We start from the raw sequence: 22,370 nt of genomic DNA, 5'->3' as shown, positions 1-22,370 counted from the left end.
AGATAGAAGAGTTCATGGAAACAAAGAGAGGATATCAGTCAACGTGATAGGCAGTGGTCTCAACACACCAGAAGCATAACCACTGTCAAGATTTCTGGCATTACAGCAAAGAAGAGTTTTGAGGAAGGTTTTGTAGGAGGATAAAGAGGTAGCTTTTCAGATCTTTACCTAGAGTTCCTTCCAAGCATGAATGGCAGAATGGGTAAAAGCACAAAGGTGCTTCTTTGAAAATTTAACAAATGAGAGATGGAGACTGGCATCATGGGCCAAACCGAGGTGAGCATTTACAGTTCACTAGTAAATGAGACCTGAAAGGTAGAGGAGGGATAGACTGTAACAGGCATTCAGAATGAAAACAAGCAGTTTATGTTAGATGTGATAGAGTTGGGGTGACATGCCCTAATTCACACTGAGTAGTAATTGATTCTGCAAGTAGTCCTATTAACTCCGGTGGGACTGCTCTCAGAACAAAGTACTATCCAACATGAGGAAAGGTAACAGAATCTGGCCCATAATTTCATAAGACAAGAGCCAATGCAATAAGAGTTCTGTGCTTGGAGCTCTGACATCAGAAAAGAACAAAAATAACAGCCCTTACTTCCCCATAGCAGAACCTGTACAATGGGAAATCATAGAACAGTCAGAAACCCTGCAAACAGAATTGTTGCAGCATTCTCCTAATTTCCTTCTTTGATAGGGTTACAAGCCTAGTGGATGGGGGAAGAAGTAGATGTGATATATCTTGATATTGGTAAGGGTTTTGACATTGTCATAAGCAAAGTAGGGAAACACAGTCTAGATGAATTTTCTGTAAGGTGGGTACACACCTGCTTGAAAGACTGTTCTCAAAGAGTAATCATCACTGGTTTTCTGCAATACCGGGAGGGTGTATCTACTGGAGCCTCACTGGGTCTAGTACTATTCAATAGTTTAATTAATGACTTGGCTAATAGAGTGGAGATTATGCTTATAAAATTTGCAGATGACATGAAGCTGGGAAGGGTTGCAAGCACTTTGGAGGACAAGAGAAGAGAGAATTGGCAGAGAATTGGTTTGAAATTAACAAGATGAAATGCAATAAAGACAAGTGCAAAATTCTTCACTTAGGAAGGAAAAATCAAATGCACAACTACAAAATGGGGAATAACTAGCTAGATGGTAGTACAGTGGAAGAGGAACTGGGGGTAATAGTGGATTACAAATTGAATGAGTCAGCAAGGTGATGCAATGTCAAAAAAAGTCTGATATCATTGGGGTGTATTAACAGGATTGTTGTATATAAGACATGGGAAGTAATTGTCCCACTCTACTCAGCACTGGTAAGGCCTCAGCTGGAGTATGGTGTCCAGTTGTGGGCATGGCACTTCAGGAAAGATGTGGACAAGTTAGAAGGAGTCCAGAGGAGAGCAACAAAAATGATAAAAGATTTAGAAAACCTGATATATGAGGAAAGGTTAAAAAAACTGGGCATGTTTAGTCTTGAGAAAAGAAAACTGAAGGTGACCTGAAAAGAGTCTTCAAGTAAATGAAGGCCTGTTATAAAGAGACCACTGATCAATTGTTCATGTCTGCTGAAGTTAGGACAAGAAGTAACAGGCAAAGGAAATTTAGGTTAGATATTAGGAAAAAAAGTTTCTAAATATAAGGGTAGTTAAGTTCTGGAAAGGCTTCCAAAGGAAGTTGTAGAATCCCCGTTACTGGAGTTTTTTTAAGAACAGGTTGGCCAATCATGGATGATCCAGCTTTACTTCGTCCTGCTGCAATGCAGGGAGTTGGACTTGATGACTTCTTAAGGTCCCCTCCAGCGCTGCATTTATATGATTCATGTTTATGAGTCTGTCTTTGAGTTGAGGGTTTTGTTGTTTCCCAGAAAGGTGTGGTGCTACCATAGGCTACTTCTGCTGCACATTTTTATGTTGAAGCCTCATTAAAATACTTGCAGCAAAAGGCCCTTTCCCTCATCCTATGCTCCCCTCCTTACCATGCAGGGGAGAGATTTATCTGGCCCTCATTCTTTATAATTAGTTAATTGAGTTGATAAGAGGAAAGTGTCTTTTTTTATCTGCTGTTCCTACTTTTTTTTTTCTTGTTTCCCATTAATAGAAATGGAGTTCTGAGAGCAGTGAAACAAATTTAAGTTGGTGCTGTGCTCACCCAGAGTATCAGTGCACTTGGAAGTGTATTACAGTTTGTCTACATGATAGCAAGTGAAGTGAATGTATTTAGTTTCGTCCAACCATGCTTAAAACAAGTTCGGACTCTGTGGACGCTGGCTGTAAAAGCCAAAACAGTGGAGGAAGATGTGATGTGGAGGTATTCCTCAAGTGCAGCAACCTTTGAAGGAATTCTTGCTGACGATCAGAATGCTTCTGGGAGCCTTGGCAGTCCCTACACCAGAGTGGGAGCTGTAACACACACTGATAGGGTGTAACATTCAATACTCCCTGGACCAGCTCTGCTCTGCCAGCCAGTGTGGAAGGGACACTGGGCTTGTTTCATTGCTCATAAAGGGGCATTTTTTACCGCAGGTGAACTAACACATGAGCAATCCTGAGATAAAAAAATACAGTGAAGACAAGGCACTTTAGTTTTACCATAAAGTGAACACCTTTATGTACCCCTCCCACATTTAGGGGTTAGCCTTGGTGAGTTTACTTGTGTTTTTTACCTCAGGACAGCTTGTACCTGTTCGTTATCCTGAGGTAAAAAATACACCATTTTTAGCAGTGAAGACAAGCCCGTAAAGAGCTGTCTGCCACCACTCCTGCCTCCTCTTGTGATATCTACTGCTCATATGAACACCCTGCACCCTTTCCCCACACCATATTTGGCTACACATGGTTAGTCAGTCTTTTTAAAATAATAAGAGCTGGGAGTTAAACATGGTGAGTAGTCAGGACCAGAGAACAAAACATTTATTTCAGGAAAGACAATTCTTACTTGAAACCAACATTCAGTTAAAAGCTACATTCGCTGTACACTTTAGTAAGCCCAGGAAACTTCAGCATGGTACTATGAAAGACAGAGAAAGCAGTCTGTAGAAAAACTATACTAAGCATAATAGTCTACCTATATATAATCTAGTACCAACTTAATATTTGATATTATGATTGAATAAGTATATGTGATTAGCTGCAGCCTGGACTCTTTTTGTGTTTGTATCACACTAGTCAGAGGTCAGATAATGAAGTGTATTAGAGCTTTATAATTGGAATCTAAGGAGGACCCTGCATCTCAGGTCTAAGATTGTCTGTCAGGTAGCTAAGGCAAACTGTAGTTATCTGATGTGACAGAAAGTGGTAGGTAGAGATTCAGAGTTAAATACCGTGAGAACTGTAAGCCACAGATAATTAATGTATTATTGGACGGATTCAGCTAACACATACTGTACTGCCCTCCTTCCAACTCAAAAGGTTTAATATGAGATGCCATTGCTTGATTTTTCCAACAGTAAATGTTTTGTGCCAAGCTGGATTGATTCATAGTGACAAGACAGTGTTGGTGTGTGAACACTGTTTGGTATCATTGAAGTGAAGCTGCAACAGAGAGCCATGTCAGGGCACTGCCTTGTGGCATGACAGGGTCCTGCTGGTGCACTGCTCTCAGGTCCCTCATCGCTCTCTGTGGTCCTTGTAAGAAGTTATTCCAAGGCCAGAATACTTTAAGATTTTCCCCTTTACAGGATCTCACTTTTTAAGTCTCTTACAGCTACTTAAACTACTCCTTCACCCAAGCCAACCCTTCTTTTACCTTGATTCAGGGATCCCACAGAATCCCTTTGGGGGGGTCTGGGCTGCTAACTTACATAGTTTTCTCCACCTGGGGTCAGGAATCCCACAGCCTTCATTCTAGGTTCTACACTGATAATTCAGGCCAGCTGTAGCACTGAGTTTCGGCTCTGTCTCCCCGCCACGGCAAAGGTCAGCAGGCTGAAAAGGAACCCTCCTCTTCTCCCGACCCCTTAACTTCTCTGTAGACTTCTCTTTTATTTCCAGGCCAGTTACCATCTGACACAAGCATTTTGGAAAATAAGTTACCAAACTCCAGAACTCTCAGTGGTAGAGATCAGTTAATCTCTCAGTCCTAGGCAGTAAACTGGGGTTCTTTGGAAAGCTGCATCCTGCCTGCAGGAAAACCACTAGTGCTGAGCACAATTGGTACAGGCAGGCCAACCATGCAGTGTTCTCTTGATTAGGTAGATGTGTACGTGGGAGAAATGCTTATAAACCGTGAGCTCTTTTTCTCTATACCCAACCTCTGAGCATAACACTGTATGCTGAACATGCCACTGGTTGTAGACAAACATTGCACAACAAGCTGATTCACAGAAACAGTGTCTCAGTCAGGGCAGTCTCCTAAAATGCTTAATGAATGAAGTAATTCTCTTAGGAAGCCTTCCTCATTCAGTTGATTATGGAAATGTATTTATTTAAGAAATGTAGCAAATCCCACAGCTATGAAAGGCTCACCTGGATTTAAATACTTGCACGGTGAGTTTCTTTTCTTTAAGGGCCTGATTCAAAGCCCATTGAAGTCACTGGGTCCAGCCCTAAATTTTCACACATGCAAGGGAAAACTAAAGAAACTCCATCAATTTACTTAAAATAATTAGATTACCTGATGTGCAGTATAGGTCACTGAACAAGTGCAAAATGGAAAGGCTGTTATTATACAAAGCTTAATCAGCCACAGGGCAGCCTGTCTAATTACACTAATCAAAGCAGCACTAAAAAGCACGTCAAGTTTCATATTTTTCAGGGACCAAGGTAGCAGTATTAGAAATTCTAGCCAGTAAGAACTAAATCCATGAATGTATTTTGTGACATACCAGCGTCTCATGTATAGTAGTAAAGAATCTTTCTTTACATCAGTCTTTATCTTTTCAGTCCCCACATTGTACCTCTCTTGCATCTAGTATGATAAAGACAAAATATTCTTTGGATTGATACAGAACTCATCTTTAGCTTGGTTACTGTTGTAATGTAATACTAATTGATTACTTTAATTAGCTCAAACTATAATTAACCATGAAAGTATGCACACTGCAAAAAGAAAGCTCTGGTTAAAAATTGTGAGATAAGCTTAGATTTAATTATTCTTTTTTCCCCACAGAAAAATACATTCTTTTACTGCACTCATCCAAAGCTTTAATTTCCCTAAGAAATAGCCAGCTTTATATTTCATTCTGAATGTTCATTCACTATAATTATAGCATTCATTTCCACAATATTACATCAAAATGAGAGAGAGAATTGCTGAGGGGTGTTGGCAAGTAGCCTATTATGTTCTTCCTGTTTGAACAAATGATATTAAAATTAGAAGGGTCAGAGGATTTTGAAGATGAAGTTCAAGGAGCTAAAGTTGTTTTTGAAAGAGAAACCACACCAACCAAAGAAGTTTACATAATTCTTGTATGCAACCAGTAAAAGTAGTACAAAGAGAAAAAAGGAACAGGATAGACTAAACACTTTAAAAGTGGTACTGTGAGGGAGATGATAGCTTTGCAGATATTTGAGGCACACCGTGGAAGAGAAAATTATATAAAGAAGTTGAATTATTCCATTTTTGTAGGTGATTTCTAGTTCGGAGGGAGAGAGAATGCTCTTGAAGGCAATATGTCAGAACTTTGGTCATATTTGAAGCCAGGAATTAAAAAGCTGCAGACCCCAAATGAAAAGCTAATGTTATCTACAGCTATGAGCAATGCCCGAAAGGAAAAAATGGAAAAAAATTAAAATACCCACATGTTGTCTGAAATGCTGACAGATGAACTTGAAAAATATATATTTATAAGAGAAAGGTGGCTTTTCGGTGAGAAGGGAAGAGCTACTGCAAACAAAGCTGCTGAGTTTTGTACCTGTATATAAACTGTTACGACCCTGATGAGTCCCACCCTCCTGCTAGACACTATTAGGCTGCTTTACTGAACCCAATACTTGGGTCTCACATGCTCTTGGCTTGCTGTAGCTAGTCAGAGTTTAGGCACGGTCTCTCCAGCCTCAGACCTTTAAGTACGCACACAGATGCAGACCCTGGTCTGTTACCAGCTTGTCTGTGGTGTCCCTGCAATCCACCCCTCAGGTGAACAGATTTCCCCCATCACATGATCCTGTATTGGGTCACCAACCACCTGAAGTCCAGACTGAAAAAAAATCATTTCTTGCAGGTTAGCCACCCTGTTTGGAATATCCAGTGTATTGGTGGGGCAATGTCACTCAATGTTAACAAATTTTTTATTGTCCTGTAGCAACTTCCAGAGAGGATGTGTGATATGAGACATTGTCCATATCAGTAAATGGCTGATTCAATACACAGAGGCACAGTGATAGAGTTCATAAAATCAATCAGAATGCATAAGTTTTACATTGACTCTTTTCCCAAGCTGTCACATAAGCATAGCTGGCAGAAGAGGAGGAGAATGAATTCATGGCTTGAGATTTCTGTGTTGTGAATAAAGCTGATAATTCAATAAACAGTGTATACTGTTGTCCTAGCCTGAGATATCAAAATAAGCTAATGCACAGTAATGCTAGGCCATTAGATTTTAAACAGAAATCCCCATTAAACAAAAAGCATAATAGGACTCTAAAATATTATTACAGTATTATACAGTGGGAGCTAAATTCTCAAGTACTTACTACTTGCTGAAGCAAAGACTTCTTTGGGCAGCTACATTGCTTCCTGGAGCTCTGGGGAATGGAAGTAGTGAAGGGGCCACGTTCATCTGAAAGGGTTCAGCATCGGCTCAATATGTTGGAAGGGTACTGGGAAGCCATTGCCAGCCCCTGCCTGGCTACTGTGGAGAACCTAAGTGGGGGTGCTAGCCTCAGTCAGACATCTTTAGGCTTAGAGAGCACAGGGACAACATTGCCTATCCTGTAGTTTCAAACATTATGAAACAACACTTCTTGCCCCCCCATCATGAGGGTTTTATTAACTGCATTTTTGAGTGTCATGATTTTTGAACTCTTCACAGAACTTAGTTTGCCCATCATGTGTGCATGTAAAGATATCAGGATGGGAATTCATTCTGAAACTAACAAGCCACCCACACAAATGCATGGACTCCCCCTTTTCATCCTGAGACTCCCTTTTCCTCTTTTAATCTTTAATTAAGATCTTTTCCTTCTCTGACCTCATATGGCCAAGCAGACTTGCTCCTACCTACTTTCTAGTCCCATAAATAGCTCAGAGATGTGAAGTTTATTTATAGTGTTTTTTTCTGCCACCTTTACAGTCTGTGCAGCCTCATACTATCAGTAACATGCAACCCACAACTCCAGAGATAAGGGGAAGACTACAGCTCTGACTTTTCTATTCATTCTCTTTTTCCTTTCAAGTTTCTTTCCTGTGTCTTTTGTAGCACTTGGGCTAATGAGTTAATTGGCCTTTTAACTCTCTCCAGCCCACCCCAGTCTATTGCCAGATTAGTGCTCCCATAGTCAGGTGTGCTCTGGGCTGACTAATTGGAGTTGCAGTGACTGGTGAACTGACTCAGCTGCTGTTGCCCACCATTCAGTGCCTTTGTGCAGGAGATGTCTTAGGTGAATTGTGCAAGCTGTATAGTTAGGTATGAATTTGCTGACGTAATTCAACATGACTAGCAGGCTTTGAAATCCCTTTGTATCTTCAGGTCTCAGCATTCAGTACTGCCTGAATCTTTGATTCATTGAGCAAGATATTTTTTTAGGTCAGTCTCTCTCCCGACTATGTTATTTCTGTTGTTTGAAATTGACATTGGTCTTACTCAATTTAAAGTTATTAGCTCTTGTAATCTCCAGTACTCTTCTCAGGCATTCCTAATGTTCAATGTCAGTGCCACCCCAAATTATGTCATCAGTGCACACTTTTGCTCCCACTAGATCCTCTAACATCTGGCTCACTGAAATACTTCTGGGCCAAACATATTCAGAAAGGCAGTCTTAGGAAGCAGTATCTTCCAAATGGTATTTTGAAACTGCCAATCTTGGAGCTATCAGTGTCCAAGGGGATCAACCAAAATCCTGCCACTATATCTAATTTGCTGAAGAATTTGGCTCCAGCCATTTCAGACATGAGTTCACTTCTTGTGGGCAAGTGGAAGTGTTTCTTTTTATGTTTTTGGTCAGCTCTTTAGGATCCATACACAGCTGTGGTCCCCCTGCTTTTTTCTCTACAGTTACTAGGACTGAACCCAACCTGTTGGTTCTTCTATTTGCCTAATGATAACATTTAGTGTCATGTTTTCCAACTCTTCTTCTAGCTCCTTTTTTAAGACTTGTTGAACTTTTCATGTAGCCTGTACTACAGATTCAGTATCTTCTCTTATCCATATCTTAAATATTACTGGAAGAACATATTTTCTGTGAATACAGCTTCATATGATGCTATGAATACTCTTATATCTGGTTCTTTCTTTCTCTCTGTGGAATGCATCCTCTTAATGAGACTAAGGACCTCACATGTATGTAGGACCAAGATGTCTTGCTTGCCTCTGCATACCACCACAAACTCTTTATCATTTCCCCTTTGCATTTAAGTGTCAGTGTGTACTATCCCAACACTGGAACTGTTCCTCTATTATAGTCTTTCAGACACTTTTGATTCTTCCACTTTTATGTGCTCCTTACATCTCTCTACTTCAGTATCTCTAGTTAATTTACTTGTCTCCCCAGAGTCTCTTGTATATCATAAGTGTCATTTGTGTACATTTTAATTAGCTAATCTTTTGTTTTTCAGCCTCCTCTATTATTGTACTTAGGAACAGCTCTTCCTCTTCACTTGTGGAATCCTTTTCTGCACTTTATATATATATATATCCTTGCCTTCTCTGCACATTTTAACATAATGGTTTGGTTTATTACAGTTTCTACATATTTGCCCAGATGATAGGCATTTCCTATACTCATGCTGGTTGCTACATCACTGCAATCGTTTCCAACTTTCCATGTTTCTGTCTTTGGACAATTTAATTTTTGAGAACTTTTCATTTGCTACTTTAGCAATAGTACTCACAGTCATGACCTCTGTGCATTTCTCTCAGCTTTTTATCGAGTTTCTGTTTGTTTGGCTTCTTGGCACATATATATTGCCCTTTCTAGTGTCAGATCCATACTCCTGGGTAACCATTCACACACTTCTTTATGCCAGGACAATCTGGTCTTCAGTGAAAGAGCCTTTAAATATTCCATATTCACAGGACTTATTTTTAATTTTAAATCGGTGACAAACTCCACTATTGTTTCCCCTTTGGTCTGTGTTCTGAACATCTTTCCCTCATAAATAACCTTTTTACTAAGGACACAAAGATCCCCAACCACTCCCATTATTTCTGCAAAGCTTCCCCCTTCCTCTCCCCACCATATTGTATACATCTGGGGCATCTGTGCCTACCATTGTTAAGAACAGAGTAAACTCTTCCTCATCCTCCTCTGGTTTATTTGCCCCCTGTGACATTCATTATACCATTTAAATTGGTGTTTGAAACATTTCCAGCCACATTCAACATTTTCCCCCAATTCTCAGGACGGTTAGGGGAGTTACTTGCAGTTGCACAGGCTCTGTGGCAGCCATTGCAATGTAAACTTTTTCAGTGTGGCTTCCAGCACTCTGTGCCTTCTATTGCTGGTCCCATGTAGTATCATACTGATGAGCAGAGACCTGTGTCAAGATAAAGTCATTATAACAACCAGGAACTACGTACAGACATGAGGTAAAAACACTTTCTGCTGCTTTGTGTAGCTGCAGCCTGCGACTACCCTGTCTGGGCTGCTGTGTTTCATTCTGCCCCAGCAGTCAATGTGACTCAGGAAAGCAAAGACTGCATCTAGAGTATACAGGAAATGTAGAGATACCACATTTCCTGAAGGACTTACTCTATTGCCCAAGTTCCCTCATTCACTTCTCTCTTACAGGCCCCCAGGTATTCCAGCCCTCCACACCTGAATCTGCAGAGGAAGCTGCTCTACTAATGGCAGCATAGGGGCCTGCCCTGCACAAATTGCTCCTATCCATGCTTTGATCCTGGGCTCCTTCCTCAGTTAATTCCTTTGCTGCAGTGTAATGGGTGTGTGGCTGGCAAGGTTACTGCTACCAAGCTCAGTTGCTGAAAGGGAAAAAGCAGCACTACTATGAAGCACCTGTTATGAGACGCTCCCCAGCAAGCAGATGTTGTTTCACAAGCAGCACAGTGCAGCCTTTAGTAGCCAATGGGGAAACTGAGGTAGCTGAGGGAATAGTTCTAAAATTGAGAGCATTGCAGCCACCAAAACAGAACCAGTTCATGACACCTGTGATAACTTACTCAGTGGTGAAAACTCTGCATTATGTACAGCAGGGGAAGTCAATAGGTAGACCATGATCCAAATCCAGACCTCCAGATGCTTTTGAATGGACTTCAAAAATTTATTTACTTATCATGATTGTTATTGCGGTGTGAAAAATGTTTCCCTGGAGTCTGGACCTTGACTATACCTTGACCAAGAAATTTGGACCTTGACAAAAAATAATTAACTACCCCTGGTGCAGTAGGGAGGGGCTTCTTGCACCCTCTCAAGTAATCCTACAGCAATGAAAGGTCAAGCAAAATGGTGCCCAAAGTATGTGAAGAAAAGGAGAGAGAGAGGGGAATTGGGGGGCAGAGGGAGGGAGGTTGGAAAAGTTATGTCCCTTGACTGTTGGTATATAACAGTGGTAGAGGGCCAAAGAGATAAATCCAGATTCACTCCATTTCCATCACTGAAGTTTCTCCAAGTTTACACAGATATAACTGAGAGCAGCATTCAGCCCAATTATGTGTCATTAAATGAAAATTATAGATGATATGTTAGCTCTAAAACAGAGAACTTTTTCTGAATATAAGTGATTTCACTTCAGTTCCCAAGCCTGAACACAAAACTTTTCAATTTCTGTTCACATGCCACCATTCCTCCCCTGACACCCCACAGTTTTGCTTCGAGTTTTTGGATTTGAAACCATGTGAGCTGAAAGTTTCACATGGTGTTGATCAAAAACCATCAATCAGTCCAGTGTCGTTTGAACTACAGGATCCTTTCAATTAAAACATTTTGCATTTGTAATGAAGCCTGAATCCAGGCCTGGATTTTGATTTTTATATAATAATAATAATTTGCATTTAAAATGTTTCAGTCAATATTTCATAATTGGTGAACATGCAGGGCAAAATTCATTGTGTGAATGACATACACGAATAAGAATGGAAAAAATCTGTCCCACTGAGTCTTGTTAATATTCTAGAAATTGTTCAAACCAATGTTACAAATCTTAATATTAGATCTACATAAATACATCTGCTTTCATGCAATGTTAGGTGACTTCACCAGCATTAAAACACTCAAATGTTTTCTTGAGTGAGGTCTTTAAATGGATTTGAGCTAACAATTGCCATAGTTACCAATAACAAAGTTACCATTACTCTTGTGAAGTACATTTCCCACAATGCTATTAACTTTTGTATTCGAGGCGATGTTTGCAATTCCACAAGCTTCTCATGTTAAAATGCTGCTGTGAGCTACCACCAACAAAGCAAATGTACCTTTGTTTCATTTTGAATCAGACAAGTTCAAATTCCTGCTTAGTGTTTGGATATTAGCTGAAATTTTAATGGTACATGAAACTAAAGCAGGTAGAATACTGGGAAAGATCCATCTGTGTGCATGTAAATGTGATCTTTTGGTGCAAGTGTCCATAAAGAATGTGTGCAGGTGATCTGCAAATGAAATTTTGCAAATTTGCCTTTATACACTTATCACTGCAGAGCTGGCAGGATCCCAAATACGATAAGAGTTTAATTTCACAAAGAAGTATCCTCACTACAGATGACTGCCACAGTGTTTACATGAGTGAACAGAAATATTGTAACTACATGTATAAAGTGACAAGCATAGTGATGTGTTCAATATATAATTATAATAACTTTTATGACACCTTAGAAATGTATATTCACAGTATTGCCAAGTCTTTAATTATTATCACTTTATAATAAAGCAATGTGCTAAAATATGGACTTTAATATATGGTATTACTTCAGACAATAATTAATGAGCCATATTGTACTGCTCAGATACAGGTGTTTTAAGCAAGCCTTATTATTTAAGGTGTAACATTAATGCTTATGAAAGACTGGCTACCTCAGGGCTTTGCTAATGACCTCCAAACCTTTAGCTTGGAGGTCATCAGCATGAATTCAACCCAACTCAGTTGAGCTTAAACACAATTCCCATTTAAGGGATGTTTGCTAGCCCCACCTCACAAACTCACAACCGTACTTTGCACTAATTGACACACTCAACAGAAAAGCCAAGAACTGCTTGGATCATGGAGACTGAACTACTCCTGTTACTGCTAAAGGAAGTCCCCCCACAGGTCAGGATTGAGGCATGCTAGCAAGGAAACTTGCCCTGGTCCTGTCCTGTAGATAAACAAAGCATTTTGATTATTCAGAGCTGTCAAGCAGGATAATCTACACAATTTATTTAAGCTAGAGTTTACAGTTATCAAATTTGTTATAAAAACTGAAAAAATAGCCTACAGGGCTTAATTCTGCCCAGATATACACTTCTTGTATTTCTATTTGCTTTAGCAGGATTGCACAGGGTGTCAGTCAGGTAAAAGTTTGGCCCAGAGTGTCACTGCCATTTGAGAGAGGACAATGTTAGATTTTCTATTGTTTAAAATGTTTCACTTGTTGCCTGCACGAAAGTGGGAGAAGGAGTCAAATTACTTCACTGCTAAAGTGATGCTTGTGTAGGCTTTGAAAGCAACTACTTTCTTGACAGAAACAATGGTGTAGGAGGAAGTAAGGGAGGGTACAGGTTTGTTAATAATATCAGCTAATATGAGCTGTGGTACCCAGAAAGAAAGAAATTGTTTATATGTACTGCATTTGTGCCTGTGCTCATCAGTCACCTACTAAAGCAGTAAAATGCCCCACTCCCCTTCAAGAAGAGAGGAAGTTTGAGCAACCACTGGGGAGGAATGCAGTGACCACGTGGGGAGGGACAGAAGGGCTACCCCCCTTTAGTCTGCTCCCTTCCCATTGACTGGAAATGGGAGAATGGGCTTGTTAATTGACTTTTACAGAATATCTTCCTTGCCTGTTTAAGCTACCTGGGCTTTTAAAAAACTCTTTTTCTGGCGAGCTACCCCACACTTCCCTTAATATCCTGTTGATGCTGTGTTACTTAGGATTCTGTGGGTCTGACCGATTGCCCATTTTGGGATCAGGAAGGAATTTTTTCCATTGCACAAAATTGGCAGGATGTCTGATTTTTTTCCCCGTTCTTCTTGCCATTATGGAGGCGCAGTTAAGTTACAATGTTAAAACGTAAAACATTTAACATTAGGGAAAGTAAAATTCTTTCAGCTTGTTGCAACTTGCAGCCAGTGTTGATAAGGATGAAAGGGACCAGCTCCTAGATGGCTCTACCTCAATTTATTGATTGTATGGTGAGAGTCCTGACCACCACGCTGGACTCAGTTAAATGCCTGATATATGTGATTGGGATATGGGGGGCATAGAACCCCTCAACAGTGTTAAATAAAGTTGTAGCCTGCCACTTAAAATCCAGCCCATTTATCTGTCATTCATTCACCTGTGTGTCCTGATCAAAATAGGACTTATGCTGAAAGAACTGGACACTAATTTTAATTGCAGGGGAAATTCTTGAAAGGAACAAAATATCTGGCTAAAAATCATTTTATCATCTTGACAGTGGTAAAACATGGCCAATAATAAATGATCTTGAATCCTTTGAAAGGCAAAAGGATACAAATAAAAATACTTTTGAAAAGATGCCTATTATTTCAATAATTTAGAATTGGAATTAGTACAATCAATTAACCAAGAGAAAATATTGTGCCTAGTATGCTTGTGCTTTATCAAAGGCTTGTAAAAACCTAGACATCATATTTGATAAACTAATGAATTCTTTATAAATCATCAAGTTCCACTGAGAGAGTCAACGTTCTGGTGTATGGTGCCATACTGTGAGATGCTACCATTGTGTACCTCAGCATAGTGAATCAGAAGTTAACAGACCTTATAAAGGCTTGAGCACTACAAATCTTGCTCATGCTGTCACATGGATGGGGCAGTTGGGCCAAGTCATCCACCAAATGTGCAATCTCCCTCATACCACCAATGAAACTGCTGCATCCAAATTAGCAGTAGTGTATAGGGTGGTGATTGGTTGAGTTACCTCTGACAGCACAATGACCTAGGACTGTTGGCATGTCATAAATACATGCCTTGCTGTTGCAAGGCTGTAGTTAGAAAAGTCAAAATAGCTGATAACTTAAAAAATGGATAGTAATAGACTGACTTTTGAACCTGGTGATATTCTAAACAAAAAAGAGCTTTCACTCATGGTTGTAGCTGTTTTTATCACTTCACACCAACTAAAAGGCAGTGTAGGCTTCAGAGTTACTTATTAGATAAGACTTAATATAGTCACACTGATTGCATCAACCTAGTTACAGGTTAGCAAATAGTACTTAGCTAGTCATCCAATTTTGTTTCATCTACTGAAGAAATATGCAAAAACAAGGAATTTGTAATCGCATGTATAGATTCCATTGTAATGGTTGGGTTGATGTCCTAACCTGGTCTCTCTCACACACTGCAAGTACAATTTTGCTATAGAGGGGGAAGGAAGAACAGCAGGACTGACTGTATCTATCAGCCATTGTACACCACAAAACAAGGGCACAGGAACTCTAGGGATTACAGCAACTTTGGGGGGTCAAAGGTGGTCACAGAATCGCTCCACTGTCCTTCCACAGAAATCTTCCCTCCTGGCTTTCTCCCTGCCTCAATGGAGTTTTCCGTGCTATGCAAAGGGGGCAGGATTGGTCCCTATGCACAAGTAGCAAGTGAGAACCGAAGGGGTCCTGCCAACTTTTTCAGTTATGAAAATTAGTAACTATAGAAGAGTGTTATTTAGTAATCCTCAGAGAAAAACGAATTCTGCTCTCTGTTTACACAAAATCATGCTACTTGTTTAAAGCATTTAAGCCTCATGCTCACACTCTGTAATTACTAGCTCAGTACAATGAGCACTTGTTTGTCCTTCATGCAGCACTAGTAAAATGGCTAACCTTTTTTGTACAGTATGATTTTTGATATCTGAAAATGAGACTGCTTCATTAATAGTTTTGAGAGAGGATAACTACTGAATGTTCTTTGACTGCCAAGCAAGTTAAACCAATACAAATTTGATCCCAGCTTGAGAGGGCTACTGAGGCAAGTTGTCATTCAGCATAGGTTAATGTAGTCTACAAGAGTTTCTTTATGTTCCACCATTTGCTTTTTTTATTTATACTTTCCACTGTGAATTTTTAACCTCCAGTTTCCCTTCACTCACCAATATTTAGGGCTAAATTCCACTACCAATATTCACACTGAGTAGCACCTTACTCCACAAATAGTTGCATTGCTTTCTTGTTGTACCCTCTGTGGGAAGGGTAAAGTAAGTAGACAAACACGTTTTACTTGCAATACATATTAATTAAGAGTTAAATAATGGCTTTGTTTTGAGCCCTGCCTAAAGTCTCGCGGAGATTCAAAATCTCCCTCCCAACTTTCTTCTGCTTCAGGTCTATACACAGCATAGTGAACATCCCCACAGCATGCTGGCACAGCTGCAGTGGCCAGTGTACTGGGGGCACAGAGCCAGGTTCTTCCCATTTCCTGCTCACTCAAACTCATGTGCATGGAATTGGGGGGATGCGGGGGGGAAGCATGGCAGCCCCAAAGAGGTCTCTCTCTTCACACACACAGCTCCTCACGGTATGGGCAGAGGAGTAAGGTCATGTCTTATGCCCCTATACTTCCCTACACAGGCATGTAGGATGGGCCACAATCTGTCCCTAAGGGCTCAGTTTTAAATTCAGAGTAAGAAGAAGGCTGGTGCTACACCTAGGAAGGTGTAAAAGCCACAGTCCTGCTTCCACCCTTCCCTTTTTTTGGAGGGGAAGACATCGCCCACAGAGGTACTAGCAAGGAGCTGCCTTTGTTTTCAGGGTTGTCTGCCGCCACTGTGCAAAAGATGGAGGCTTCTTGCACTCTCCTCCATCTCTGCACTTGCTGGGCATTGGTCCTAATATTAAAATAGATGAAGATTAGTACTACACCATACTGCTCCAGCCTTATGCTTAATGATCTGGATGTATGGTTGATTTTGTCACAGAAGGCTGGGAATCATAGAAATATACGGCTGGAAGGGACCTTAAAAAGTCATGAAGTCCAGGCCCCTCTGCTGAGGCAGGATCAAGTAAATGTAGACAAACCCTAATAGATACTTGTCCAAACTCTTCTCGTCGTGATTCTACAATCTGCCTTGGAAGTGTATTCAGAGTTTAAGATTTTCCTAATATCTAATCTAAATCTCCCTTGCTACAGATTAATCCCATTACTTTTTGCCCTACCTTCAGTGGACATGGAGAACAATGGTTCACAATCCTCTTTATAACAGCACTTAACATATATGAAGACTTTTCAGATCCCCCATCAGTCTTCTTTTCTCAAAACTAAACATACCCAGATTTTTTTAACCTCTCTGCAGAGTTCAGATTTTCTAAACTTTTTCTCATTTTTGTTGCTCTCCTCTGGACTCTTTCCAATTTGTCCACATGTTTTCTGAAGTATGGTTCCCACAACTGGATACGATACTCCAGCTGACACCTTACCAATGTCAAGTAGAGCAGGACAATTACCTCCTGGGTCTTACATACAATGCTTCTTTTAATACACCCCAGAATGATATTTGACTTTTTCACAACTGCATCACATTGTTGAATTATTCAATTTGTATCCACTATTACTCCCACATCCTCGTTAGCAGTACTACTGTCCATTATTCCCCATTTTGTAGTTGTTCATTTGATTTTTTCCTTCCTAAGTGAAATACTTTGCACTTATATTTATTCAATTTCACCTTGTTGATTTCTGACCAATTCTCCAAATCATCAGGGTAATTTTGAATTCTAATTCTGCCCACCAAAGTGCTTGGAATGCCTCCCAACTTGGCACCTGCAAATCTTATAAATATATTCTCTATTAGCCACGTCACTAATGAAAATATTAACTAGTACCAGATCCAGGACTGACCCCTGTGGGGCTTCACTAGAGAGACAATCCCAGTTTGATAGTGAACATGGTCTTTGAGAATGATCTTTCACCCAGTTCTGCACCCAGTTTAAAGTAATTGCATGTAACTTGCATTTCCCTAGTTTACTTGTGAGAATGTCCTGCAGGACTATGTCAAAAGCCTTACTAAAATCAAGATATATCATGTCTATTGCTTCCCCCCCCCCCCCCCCGCCATCCACAAGGCTAGTACCCAAAAAGGAAATTAGTTTGTTTTGGCATGATTTATTCTTAACAAACCATGCTGGCTCTTTCTTATGACCTTATTATCCTCCAGGTGCTTACAAACTGATGGAACCAATTATTAAACAAATATATTTCCAGCTATGTAGGTTTGACTGGTCTCAAATTCTCCACCTCCTCTTTGTTTCCCCTTTTAAAGATAAGTACTACATTTGCCCTTCTCCATTCCTCAGGGACGTCACCTGTCCTCTGTGAGTTCCTGAAATAATTACTAATGGTTCTGAGATTGCTTCAACTAGTTCCTTAAGAAACCCAAGACAAAATGTCATCAGGCCTTGCAAACTTGAATACATCTAACTTATCTAAATATTCTTTAACCTGTTCTTTTCCTATTTTGGCTCGTGTGTTTTCCTCCTTGTTTCTTAATATAATTGTGTTGAGCATCTGATCACGGTTAACCTTTTTAGTGAACACTGAAGCAAAATAGGCATTAAATACTTCAAGCTTCTTGATGTCATCAGTTATTAGCTCTCCTTTCCTGCTAAGTAGAGGACCTACACTTTCCTTCATCATCTAATTAGTTCTATTCTCCAGCTGGTCTTGTATTTCAACATACAGTTTTTGTCTGGAAATTTGATCAGGATAGATAATAGGTCTTGACAGGATGGTCCAAGTGCACATTTATCTCTATGGTAGCTTCTGATGATTAAGGAGAAAGATGTTGGTGATCAAAGCCTAGACCCTCAAAGGTAGTTAAGCACCTAGCTCCCATTGAGGATTTGGGCCCAAGTTTTTAGTAACCTGTGGGTCGGATTTAGCCACTATTACTCACATTGAGTAGCACCTTACTCCACAAGTGTCCCCAAATATAACAGAACTACTCGTGGAGTCAAGATGAGTAAGGGTTGGAGAATTAGGTCCTTTTGCATCTATCACCTTTAATTATATAAACATTACCCTTAGCTCCATTACCAGATACTATAAAACCAAACCTTTCAAATAAATTAAGGGTCAAATCCTTGGAAGTGCTGAGCACCTGCAATAGGACTTCAGAGGTATTGATCCCTGACAGTATAGTAAAAGCAGCAAAGAATCTTGTGGCACCTTATAGACTAACAGACGTCTGTTAGTCTATAAGGTGCCACAGGATTCTTTGCTGCTTTTACAGATCCAGACTAACACGGCTACCCCTCTGATACTTGACAGTATAGTTTCCATAGAGGTGATGATTTGAGACTGCCCAAATATGCAGTTTATAAAGATAGGTACATGGAAACATAACATTGAATTATATTCTGATAAATCAATGTTTTACAGAACATTTCTAAGAAGTTCTCTACCTACAATTTTTTAACATAATTTATCCAGGAATTTGGACAGCTGTTCAGATGTTATAAAATAAATCTCTCCAAATCTGAAGCTATGCCAATGTGTTTTAATGATATTACCAAACATAAGCCTACAACTTTCTTTGCCATTTAAATGATCTAATAAAAAATTAAGTACCTGGGGATTTTTCTTATTCCCTTGATTAATTCCCTTTCGAAGGTTAACTTCCTTTCCTTCTTAGTAAAGTGCATAAAAATGTGCTATATTAAAAAGACATACAGTTCAACTCGACATGTAAAGGCTAGCAGAATGAGCTTGTTACAGTGCTTTATTGCTTACTGAGACCATTTTTGTACTTTACCCTCATCATTCAGCTGGAGACTGTTTAATCCCAGAATCAAACTAAAAACGCTGCAGATTTGTAAAGAACGACAGTCCTCAACTTTAAATTGTGTCTTCTGTTATATTAGTAACTGCTTCCCTTTATACGAATGTCACTTGAAAGAGATGGAGTGGAATTCAAGTCAGGTATTAAATCCTTTGATGACTTTAACCTTCAGAAAGTTGTGATGTGTAGTGGTTAAAGCAGTAGTCTGACAATGCTGTGTTCTCCATATCTGCAATGTACATTGTCTGTGTACACCTGATAGCATTGTCTTTGATTTAATTTAAAGAGTCCTTGCAATAATATATTAGTGAAGAAAATTAAGAACATCATGTTACGAGCAATTGTGGATTAAGGCATAAGCAGCATGGAACATGCCTATGACCTCAACTTTTGAAATCACATGAAATCATAATCTTAGATTTCATTTTAAATACAATATTTCTAGCCTTTGTGGTTGTGAATAAGAGCCCAACTATACCTGCTGCAGCAATTTCTGCCAGATAGTACAGATAGCCCAGAATAACTGGAAAGATTTGAACCACTCCATGCATCTCAGCTCTGACACCTGTTGCTTTTAGAGTGCCCTCCAATAATATAATATGATCATTGTATAGTGAGAGTAAGTCTTCCTGCTGCCATTATGTCATGATGATGACTTCCACCTAGTCTGTCAATCATAAATAATTATATTATGACCCCTATTATCATAATATCCTTATACCAACCCTGTAAGACAAGGAAATACAACTATCCCCATTTCATAGATGGAGAACTGAGGCACAGAAAGTTAAGTAATTTACCCAGGTAATGTGTAGCAGAACATGGATCTGAACCAAGGTCCCCAGAAGCCAAGATTAGTGCCCTAATCACTGACCTATCCTTCATCTCATGGGTCAGAGTCCTCTATGTGGGTGGATGCTGAGTCTTCTTTCTCTGGGACACAACCCAGCTGGCCTGAAGACAGGAAGAGGGAGATGGAGAATGTTGTGCCTACAAAAGATAAAAAGGGGCAGATCCCACACAACACCAGCAAATTACTCTTATGTGCTATAGCCCAAGCAGAGGTGGAATGCACCATGGGGTGGAGTTTGAGGTGAGGTCTATCTTTAGCCCTACGTTGCCTTAATGTAGCCCTAGCTGTGATTGTTTCTTGTTGTCCTGAAATGTATCTTTGCTACTATCTATTGTATAACTATTAATCATTACAGGTAAGGTCTCTGTTATACAAGAGGTCAGGCTAGATTACCACAATGGTCCCTTCTGGCCTTGGAATCTATGAAGCAAGGTATCATGCTGGCATTCATGGACATAAATCATTTGTCATCCATTGAAGGTTAGGGGATTACACAGCTAAGTGATAAAATAAAAAATAAAGCCCCTATCCTTGCTAAAGCTTTGCTTGTTTTGTTTTTCACTTAGGATTACCGAGTGAATATCTTTCTCCGTCAGAATTGGAATGATCCACGCCTTGCATATAGCGAATATCCAGATGACTCTTTGGATTTAGATCCATCCATGTTAGATTCTATTTGGAAACCTGATTTGTTCTTTGCTAATGAAAAAGGTGCCAACTTTCATGAAGTTACAACAGACAACAAGTTGTTACGAATTTTCAAAAATGGAAATGTTCTTTATTCTATCAGGTGAGTCTCTGACAAAGGAATTTTTTTTTAATACTTTTAACAGGCAGGGACACTTGGAACCAGATATCTCCAATTGTTATTTATGCAATTAAATTATGCTGTGAAGTCAATGTGAGTTTTGAGTGCTGAATTGGTATTACAATAGCACGCACAGGCATCAAAAGAGAACAGGGCCCCATTATACTGGGCACATAACTTACACATAGTAAGAGATCATCCCTGCCCTGAGGAGCTTATGATCTAAATAGAGAAGACAACATGTGGGAAGAAAATAAAGAATTATTATCCCCCATCTTACAGATGAGGAACTAAATCACAGAGAGATTATGTGGCTTGCCCAGGGGCAACAGGAAGTTTTTGGCAGAGCCAGTGAGAAAATGCAGACCTCCTGAGCATTAGTATTTGGGCAGGGCTTTAAATGAGTTCAAATTCTAGCCTTCATTCTAAATATTTTCCCATGATCACAAATGTTCAGGAGACCAGAGATGATGCTTTTCACATAGTCCTATCTCGCCAGCCATTTCCTCCTTCCTTCACTTAATTGTTGTAGCTGCTCTTAAATGTCAAAACTAGGAACAGTTTAATATATGAGTAGCCACATAGTACTCAAAGAGCTGCTCACATATTATTGGAAGGGGGAACCATCCTGAAGACAGAAGTATTCACTTTTTTTTTTTCTAACATTTTGTGAAACATTTTGGAAGTTGTGCCTACCTAATGTAATGAAACAAATATTGACAAAATCAAGTTACTCTGATGATTACTGCCTTGCTTCTCTTCTCCTCTTTAACACTTCTGCTCTGGCGTTACTGTAGCAGCCAATATTCTCATAAACATCTAAGCCCAGATCTTCAAAAAGTATTTGGGCATCTAACACTGATTTCAGTCCTTAACTAGAGATTACTGCCTTGTACCATTTGAAAGTTAGGCTTTGAAGTTTTCATAAGGTGTATGTAATTGGTTTTAGCTCTAAAACTTTTAAAGGTATCACTCACTACTTATAGAAACTAAGGTGTGTGTAAGGGGGAAGATTCTAGTAATCAAAAAGGTGTGATTTCAGTGTCCCATGTGGTATTTCACAAATTAGCACTAGAAGTCAATAATAAAGTGTTTCAGGAGTCAAGTATCAGAGGGGTAGCCGTGTTAGTCTGCTTCTGTAGAAGCAGCAAAGAATCCTGTGGCACCTTATAGACTAACAGACGTTTTGCAGCATGAGCTTTCGTGGGTGAATACCCACTTCTTGCATCCGAAGAAGTGGGTATTCACCCACGAAAGCTCATGCTGCAAAACGTCTGTTAGTCTATAAGGTGCCACAGGATTCTTTGCTGTTTCAGGAGTGAAGTTCTAGGGCCTAATTTTCCTTTGCATTACATTCCAGTTTTATACTAATCACCATTTCACACTCTTACCTGTGTCCTAAAAAATCCAATCTACTTGACATTTATTTGTAAAATACATCTATCACCATTGCCATATGGAACAGCAATTCAATTTTACATTAACAGCTAACATTTTGATCAACTGCACTTTATCTCATTTTTCAGCATTCCCCTCAATTTTATGATAGTAAATTTCAGAGCAAAATGTACTCCTCTCATTTGGTGTTTCACCTTGCATGCTTTTAAGGTATTGCATTCTACGGGGGGGCCTTTTGGTCTGATAAAGAGAGGAATCTGCATAT

General features: G+C 39.7%; 1 protein-coding gene across 1 annotated transcript in view; it reads left to right on the top strand.

Annotated features, from left to right (window-relative positions):
- Positions 1-22,370, top strand: part of GLRA3 (glycine receptor alpha 3) — a 118,562-nt gene that overhangs the window by 30,529 nt on the left and 65,663 nt on the right. Inside the window, exon 4 of the mRNA XM_039542736.1 lies at positions 20,466-20,689. Within this exon, the coding sequence (XP_039398670.1) occupies positions 20,466-20,689 (224 nt within the window). The remainder of the gene's footprint in view (positions 1-20,465; positions 20,690-22,370) is intronic.

The sequence above is a fragment of the Mauremys reevesii genome, linkage group 5 (assembly GCF_016161935.1).
Source record: "Mauremys reevesii isolate NIE-2019 linkage group 5, ASM1616193v1, whole genome shotgun sequence".
Lineage (NCBI taxonomy): Eukaryota > Metazoa > Chordata > Testudines > Geoemydidae > Mauremys > Mauremys reevesii.
This window is presented reverse-complemented; position numbering and strand designations above follow the sequence as displayed.